At 37.8% G+C, this 8,840-nt stretch overlaps 1 protein-coding gene across 2 annotated transcripts; it reads left to right on the top strand.

The window, feature by feature from the left end:
• Positions 1 to 605: 605 nt before the first annotated feature.
• Positions 606 to 8,733, top strand: mmaa (metabolism of cobalamin associated A). Of its 2 annotated transcripts, none has more exons than XM_055205125.2 (7): positions 606 to 787; positions 1,182 to 1,593; positions 1,747 to 1,869; positions 2,195 to 2,365; positions 2,462 to 2,547; positions 2,995 to 3,144; positions 8,142 to 8,733. In XM_055205125.2, the coding sequence occupies exons 2-7, from the start codon at positions 1,197 to 1,199 to the stop codon at positions 8,427 to 8,429; spliced, it is 1,215 nt and encodes a 404-aa protein (XP_055061100.2). In that variant the 5' UTR covers positions 606 to 787; positions 1,182 to 1,196; the 3' UTR covers positions 8,430 to 8,733. The 2 variants fall into 2 exon arrangements, with proteins under 2 accessions (XP_055061100.2, XP_073719119.1); XM_073863018.1 differs by having other exon boundaries at positions 637 to 658.
• The last annotated feature ends 107 nt before the right edge of the window (positions 8,734 to 8,840 follow it).

Here is an 8,840-nt window from a genome sequence, read left to right as displayed (position 1 = left end):
TGCACATACATCATTCAAGATAAATAAATAAAAATTATAATAATTATAAATAGTAAATTTATAAATAAATAAATAAATAAATAAATAAATAAACAATATATAAATACAGACAAGATTATACAGATATATTTTTTAAAAAATCACAAAAAGAAATAACACATTCCTCGTACAATAAATAACACATTTGCGTGTGCGCGCATGGGAATGTGATTGGTCGGGACTCGGGACTGGTCGAGTTCGAAAAAAATAAAATGGCGGCCAAGAAAGCGGCTGGAGCACAAATTTTGTGTAATTAAATGTATATTTCCACTTTTTACACATTTGAATTGCATTTCTAGCGAGAAATTAGTATTGTGTTTTTCAAATATGTGATTAGTTATCACAAAGGCGCTCTCTGTTTATATTTCAAACACGCTGCTTTTAAAGTGTGTCCGAAAGCATTTCTCTTACCTGCCTTTATGCCTCCGAAGTCATTGCCTCATGAGGCAACAAGACAAGTCAGCTGCCTAGTTTTCGGACGCAGCCTTTATCACAGTAGCCTATATGATTTTCGTATGAGACTTTAATTTTGAAGTAAGCGGCCTTTTATTTTGAAAATCTTTGACGTCCTTTGCTGATCCGACCTCAGAGTGTGGGTCATACGGTGAATGTTGAGCAAGTATGGCGAATCCGAGAGATGTTATATTTTTTCCTGTCAGTGTTTTTGTCTAAATGAAAGCAGAACCTTCTCTGCAGACTATAACTTTACCTAGAAGAGTGCTATAGACTGACGGTCTCAATAGACTTGGTAAGGTCTGGCAGTGTCAGAAAACAGCTTGTTTTCATTTGACTTGTTTGATTTAGTAATATGTAACCTCACTGGTTTAATTTCTATAGTATAAACTATTGTATTTTTTCTCCAAATTACCACAGATAACGTTACCTAATAACAAATTTTTTTTATATGTCATTATTTTACCATTGTGAAATTTAAAGGGCTGACGTAGTCTTGGCTAGTAAACTGTTCAAGCAGCTTGTGTCTGAGAGATTTTTGCTGTATGACTGTGATCAATGTCTTGCTAAGGTTTACACACGTAAACTTAAAATTGCTTTGGGTTTAATCCATTGATGAATGCACTGTTGACACTTTAGGTTAAAGCATCTGCCAAGCGCATAACTGTATGTGTACTTATTTTTCACAGAATCTGTTCAGAAAAATGAACACGGCACCAACTGGAATTCTTCCACTTCTTCATCGTGTTGCTGCTCTGTATCATGTACAGACTAAAACAGCATTAAGGAAATCCCTTTGTAAACCAACTTTAAAAATGTGCTTTGCTTCACCCTACACCCTCCAACAGAGAAGGTGTGTTTCTGCGGAGGCTGCTATAAGGCATATTGCAGATTTGACTGACAAGGAAAACAGACTACTGACTAGGCTCTACAATGGACTTATTGTGGGACAAAGGGCAGCTCTCGCAGAGTCTATAACCCTTGTGGAGACCCAGCATCCAAGGAAGAAGGAGATGGCCCAGGTTCTACTTCAGAAAGTGCTGGCCTACCGTCAGGAGCAGGAGAGACGTAATGGTGGGAAACCAGTGGCCTTCAGAGTGGGTCAGTAAGGTGATGTGACTGATATAGATGTTTGCTTATATGCTTTCAACCAACAAAATATAAATATACTAGTGGCTTTGATGTTTAGAGGTGAAAATCAAAGTTGATACTTTATATCATCTGAATTTTCTCTTTGTTCACGTGTGGCTTTAGGGCTGTCTGGTCCCCCTGGTGCCGGAAAGTCTTCGTTCATTGAGATTATCGGGAAGATGTTGACAGGAAGAGGGCATAAAGTTTCAGTACTAGCTGTAGATCCTTCCTCATGCACGACTGGAGGTGAGCAGACACACAAATGTCAGAGTTTCTGTACCTTTCGGGTCTTTTGGTTAGTTATACAGTACGTAGTGTAAATACAGATACTACAGTTTGAAACTGTTTTGCATTATATTGTATTCCAGTCTGATTTTCCCTCTTTTCACCATAATTTACTTTCCTTACTGTATCAATAAAAAGTCGGAAATCCAAAGGTGATAGTGCCTGCCATATGACTTTTTGGCTATATGTGACCCAGTCTGTAAAAACCCAAGTTTTTTGATGTACTGTTTTCTACATTAAACTATCCTACAATATCCTATCCTTTCTCATAAAATATTTTATGCAGGTTCACTGATGGGGGACAAGACACGAATGACAGAGCTCTCCAGGGACATGAACGCTTACATCCGACCATCTCCCACCTCAGGAACTCTCGGTGGAGTGACGAGAACCACCAATGAAGCCATCGTCCTCTGTGAGGGCGCAGGTTACGACATTGTATTAGTTGAAACTGTGGGTAAGCCTTATTTTGTCAAAAGTTCTTTTAAAAACGTATTTACATCAGCCATTTAGTTTAAATGATTTGCATTTAAAATATTAAATCTGTGCACAGGCGTTGGACAGTCAGAGTTTGCGGTAGCTGATATGGTGGATATGTTTGTGCTGCTGATCCCACCAGCAGGGGGCGATGAACTACAGGTAAACAGCCTCATCACTTCTGCTTTAGATCATTATGTGACGATTTTATGGATTTTTTTCCTTTGTGCAAAAAAAAGTCTTGAATTATAGGATACTTTAGGGGTTTTCAAACTGGGGTCTGGGGACCTGTAGAGGGCAGTAAAAATGTTTTAGTTGGTCTACATAAGAATTAATAAAAAAGTTTAACAACCAAACAATGCAAACATTAGGAGATTTAATGTAACAATTACTAATTTGAATTAATAAGATTTTTTTCTCCCATATATTGTACCTGTAACACTCTAATGGTGGGTAAAAATAAAATAAAAAACAATTGTTTAATTTCTGAAGCCATGTATTTTTTAACACTGCATAAAAACCCCTGGGTTACTCTATACTTTGAACAATTCCACTTTGTATTTTGTACACACTGTTGCTTTGCCCACTCTTAATTGTATTTTCAAACAGGGAATCAAAAGAGGCATCATTGAGATGGCTGACCTGGTGGTAGTTACAAAATCAGATGGCGATTTGATTGTTCCGGCACGGAGAATTCAAGCAGAATACACAAGTGCCCTGAAGTTGCTTCGAAAGAAGTCCAAAGTCTGGAAACCGAAGGTGTGTGACTTCATACAACACATAAGAAGTGCTGTACAATCTTTCACATGCACTAAAGCCATATTATTTTGCATGCATTATAATCTAAAACCATCTACATAACTGTGAACCCAATTTTGTATTTTCCACATTTCCTTCTAAAGAAATTAATGTCCTAAAGCAAAACACCACCGTTTTTCAGTATTTTACTTTGTTCTTGCCTCAACTTAGACAAATTTATACATATCTATCTTTTTTAAATGCGTTGACTTAATCTTTGTACAGCCCGTCATCGTGACTGTGTTGGCATTTGGCCTGGCCCCGTTCATTCCTTGGGAATTTAGACGGGGATGAGTTTGGAAGACACCAGACACTTGCATGCTTTCCCTATTTAAAGACTATTTAAAAGACATGAGTGGTTGCACAAGTATGTATGGTGGCACAAAATAATATGTGGTGATTTTTTAAGCGGATAAAAATGAAAACTATACTGTATGGTGGAAGAACACTTAGTTTGCAGCACTTTGACCTTGGCGCGCAGTAACATCATCACTCCTGACTATTCCCCCTCTCGCTCAAACTTCCATCAATATTGAATGATTGGGGCTGGGCTAGGGGCTAACGCATTCACAACACACTGTACAGGGATTAAGTGTCTAGGTTTGTCTAAGTTGAGATAAGAGTAAAATATAAAAAAATGTTGTGTTTTTCTTTAAGGATGTGCTTCTATAAAAGTTTGTGGAAACCGTCTTAACCCTTGTGGCCATTTTTGTTTTTTTATGTCTGAATTTGGCCACAACTTTCTCTGTGTTTCAGCAAATGGAATGATTTTCGGTGACAAATCTTTTTCAATTTTCAATTTCAATTTTTCAAAAACTCAACTGTAGGCAAATTTACTACCCTTTTGGGTTGTTCGTGTACAGGGGGGCCGCTGGGTTTAACGGCTGTAAAATGTATCAGATGAATATTTTTCCTTTTTTTTTCATAAATCTGTTAATTGCCCTCAGTGCTGATCAAAACTACCAAATGCCTGGAAAATTTCCATGATTTTAGCTTTGATTGACAAGTTCATGGGTTGTGTCACTGATTTGATGAAAAAAAAAAAACACACAAGATTACAGATTTTCAGTGAGAAAGTGATTGTGGACTGGATTTTTTTTACCTTTTTCACGGTCTTGGGCTTGTCAAGGATTGGTGGAAGGGTTGGCTTTGGTGCATTTTTGGTTTTTGTGCAGCATCAGTTTTTATTTTTTTCTCCCTAATTAGGTGTTTGTGGCTTTTTTTGCCCCATTGACTTCCATTGGAGCGGAATTTTTTGATTGCAGAGCCATGACACCTTATTATCATGCATTCTTGATTGTTGGCAGTTTTTCCTTTTGCTGAGAGGTGGAGTTGGTCATTTTTACTGTTGACACTAACCCTTTAGTAGGCCTGTGCAAAAAACAGAGCTTGGTTTCTGGCTTGTACATTGAGTTGGATAGAGTATAACAGCGTGTTTGTGCGTGTGTGCGCGTGCGTGTGTGTGCGCGTGCGTGTGTGTGCGCGTGCGTGTGTGTGTAGGGTTAGTGTTAGTATTGAGGATCACCTCCCTTGTTCACCAGTTGCTACTGCACTGGTGAGAGAGATTCAGCCTCCAGCTGTCCCTCTAGACACAAATCCATAGACAGCAGGCAACAGCATCTCAGGAGTGAAGAGGGAACATGCAAGTGGTGTACAGAACAAAAAAAAAACAGTCAACACTTGCATCTGTTGTGGTGGAAACACTTGCAGAGAGCACCAAGTAATATGCTACAAGTCCTGCTGGAAAGACTGAACACACACACGTGCACACATACACACTAAAAGTTAGTTTGATTGTTTAGTTCATTGTTCACTTCATTGTTTAATTTATTTGAAGTTGTTTTTGCATTTTGGTTCGTAATAAATGTTCATAAATCTGAAGATACGCACGCACGCAGGCGCACACTCTCTCTCTCTCTCTCGCTCTCGCTCTCTCTCTAATATGCTGTTATACTCCATATAACTCAATGTACAAGCCAGAAATTAAACTTTTTGCACAGGTCTAGAGGGTTAATGGTGCCACATGGTGATCGGCAGTGAAAATGACAAATTTTGCCTCTTAGCAAAAGGAAAAACCGCCAACAATCAAAAATTTATGATTATATGGTGTCATGCTTTGCAGTCAAAAAATTTTGTTGTGGTGGAGGTCAATGGGGCAAAAACAGTAAATGAGAGAGGAGGAGAATGGAAACTGATGCTGCACAGGGACTGGAAATGCACCGGGGCCAATGTTTTTGCCAATCTTTGGCATGCCCAGGACTGTGAGGGCTGAGAAAGTCCAGTCCACAGTCACTTTTTGTATTGAAAATCAGTCAATTTGTGTTTTCTCCCCAAGTCAGTGACACCGCTTGTGAACTTGGCAATTACGGAGTTGGAATCATGGAAATTTTGTAGGCATTTGGTACGTTTGATCAGTATCAGTATGTTTATTGACAGATTTATGAAAAAAAAAATAATCTGATAGATTTTTGCAGCCGTTTAATTCGGTGGCCTTTTTTGTACACAAACAACTCGAACAACCCACAAGGGTTAACTATTTATTTTTTTAGATTCTGGGGATTTTTTACCTATCTTTTGAAACTTAGTAGTATACAATGTTTTTTTACATTTTCACTAAGGGAATGTTTTAGAGCGAGACAAACCCACTAACACAAAACATCTCATAATTTGATTATTTCATTTTTAATACCTGCTGATGTTGTTGCCTTTGTTTTCTAATCCCAAAAAAACCTGATTTAATTATTGGGGATGATGTCATTTGAGCCTTTATTAACCAGGGACATTAAAACACTTTGATTTGAGTATAATTAAATCAAGAACCATTTTTTTAAGTTTAGAGCTTTATTTATGCCCTTGGGGCAATTAATTCCGGCTATCGTGGAGCTTTACACAGTAACATACATGTACAACTTTTAAAAATACACCAAATACATCAGAAGGGGAAAACAGATTTAGATAGGATCCATTAATCATTGAAAAATGTAAATTAATAAATAATAATAATAATAATAAGTCATCTAATTTAACTAGGTTTGTTACATAGCCATATTGCTTCGGGCACAAAAGTAAATTTGTACCAATTTGTGGAACATCTAATTGATCTTAAACGTCGCCCAAGGGGCATCCACTCAAAATAGTCATTCAAAGGGTGTGTACAGTCACCTATAATCTTATGTGCCATCCTCCTTATTTGCTGTTCATAATAGAATGTGAGACTTTGTTAATTGCTTCTTAGTTAGGTTTAGGGCTTGAGAATTTTTTTTATTCAAATTTTCTATAGAATTTCTATAGTACACCTGTTATAATTCTGCCACTCTACCTTTCTTCCATATAAGAAACCCTACAAGGTCATTTCATTTAGTTATTTTCTGGTAGAAAATTCTGTGTAGTCACTGCGAAATTTCCCATCAGGCTCTGTCCTGCGTTGTCAATTCTTTCTTCTACATCCTCTCACCCCCAGTATTACTTCTGCCCGCAGGGCACAGAGCCAACATAGGCAGGCTACTGAATGGCCGAATGCTGCCTTATGCATTTCACTGATTAGAGGCCACCCACATAGATGAGAACCACTAAAGCCTTTGTCTCCTCTCAGCAGCATGGTTTCTGAGCTCCATCTCTTTGACTAAAGGATGCGACGGTCATATTGATTTTTTTCTCCTCCCTGAAGACTCTTCAGTGTGTAGACGTTTCATTGCAGATGAGGATAGAGTGATATGTGTGGGCGAATCATTCAGTCTTTACATCTTAGCATTCAGGCTGCTCATATGTTAAGCAACCGCTCCACTTCTGTTGTCTGTCCATTTCTTCCTCTGCTTTTGTTATTCTTGTCTTTCTATTTCAGGGGTTCTTAACCTTTTTTGGTCTTCAACATATTTTAGGTTATAAAATTCAGTCCACCTCCATTTACTTCACATAATTTGTTACATAACTAATAAATAGGTTTCTTAATAAAAAATGTGCTACCAAATGGTACCGTCAGTTTAAGGATTCTTTGTGACCCATTTTAATATTCACAAAAATTAATTTTTACTACACAAGTGTAAATGTTTTTGCTGTTGTGTCTAGGTCCATGTTGTAACCTATAATTCACAACATATGTGAGCCAGTTAATGTTTTTGTAATGTACTTTTTTTAACATAAAATCATTATGTAAGGTACAGTCTGTGACAATATCATCTTGCCATTTTGTACCGAGTAAGGCCATGTTAAAGATTGATATCAATGAGTGAAATCAAACTCATTGATAGTTTTTTGTTTCTGGACCTTCTGTATCTTCCAATTATTTTTATCCTTGTAGTTCTTTTAGTTAAAGGTGCAATGTGTAACTTATATAGGGATCTCTTGACAGAAATGCAATATAATATACATAACTATATTATTAATGAAAATATAGTTATGTATATGGCTCAGTGGTTCATGTAGGTTGTCTCCGGACCAAGTGTCGAGGTCTCCTTGAGCAAGACACCTTACCCCAGCTGCTCCCGACGAGCTGGATGGCGCCTTGCATGGTCGGTGTATTAATGTGTGTGAATGTGAGGCAACATGTACAGCGCTTTGGATGGCCATAGGTCTGTTAAAAAGCGCTATATAAATGCAGTCCATTTACCATTTATAAAGACCTTACATAATGAACTGTATTGTTTTTATTACCTTAAAGTAATGTGGCAGCTACCATATGCGTTTGAAAATTGAAGGTTGAGCTGCAAACTGAGCTGTTGGTTGCAATTCGCAACCTCAAAACTAGATGCCGCTAAAATCCCCACAAAATTCTTAGAGCACTGCGCAAACAACGAAAAAGTTGCAGTTTCGATTCGTGGGAAACATGCATACTAATGAAACGTAAACAAACACATACACATGTTCACTTTATAAGCACTGCGGCTTTGGATAGAAGTGTCTGGCAAATGCATAAGTGTAAATGTTTATTTCTTCTTTCTGTTACGTTCATATCTGTTTAGGTGATCCGCATATCCTCTCAGACAGGCCAAGGTATTCCTGAGCTGTGGGACACAGTGTTACAGTTTCAGGATGCAATGCTGAGCAGTGGTGAGCTCCGAGTCCGCCGGCAAAATCAGCAGAAAGTGTGGTTGTGGAATTTAATCCAGGAGAACGCTCTCCTCAACTTCCGGCAGCATCCGGCCGTGTGTGCCGAGCTCCCGGAGCTGGAATTAAGGGTCACACATGGAGATATTTCACCCGGCCTTGCTGCTGACCTCCTCCTGAAAGCCTTTACAACCACACAGTGATGAAAGGACATTCCATGGGAAACAGAAATCTTGGGTTTCAATATTAGAAAGATTGAGTCTTCTTACTGTTGATGTACTGCATCTTGCCTGGTTTTAAAGGATTTTAATGTCTGATGTGTGTCATAAACTGTCCAAAGTGAGTAAAGCTGTATAAAAATGGGAAACAAACTTATTACTAATGTTACATCTTTCACACAACACTCTGCACAAATACTGCCTGTATGCATACTGTATATTTGTATACTTTGATATTTAATTATCCCTTGAGAAATTAAAGACTTGTCGTCAATGAAATAGTTTTGAATACTTTTTGTCCTGTTTAATTAAAAATCTCATATACTGTACATAGTCGAAATGTAAACTGTTAAAATTTTGTGTAAGGTCAATATGATGTGGAAGAAGTCAAAACAA

This window comes from Misgurnus anguillicaudatus, chromosome 3 (assembly GCF_027580225.2).
Source record: "Misgurnus anguillicaudatus chromosome 3, ASM2758022v2, whole genome shotgun sequence".
Taxonomy (NCBI): domain Eukaryota; kingdom Metazoa; phylum Chordata; class Actinopteri; order Cypriniformes; family Cobitidae; genus Misgurnus; species Misgurnus anguillicaudatus.
The sequence above is the reverse complement of the archived record's forward strand: the minus strand, read 5'-3'. Positions and strand labels throughout refer to the sequence as shown.

Coding starts and splice junctions, on each gene's coding strand:
- mmaa (XM_055205125.2), top strand. CDS start 1,197: ATGAACACGGCACCAACTGGAATTCTTCCACTTCTTCATCGTGTTGCT. Junction 1,870..2,194: donor TTCCTCATGCACGACTGGAG/GTGAGCAGACAC, acceptor TATTTTATGCAG/GTTCACTGATGGGGGACAAG. Junction 2,366..2,461: donor TGTATTAGTTGAAACTGTGG/GTAAGCCTTATT, acceptor ATCTGTGCACAG/GCGTTGGACAGTCAGAGTTT.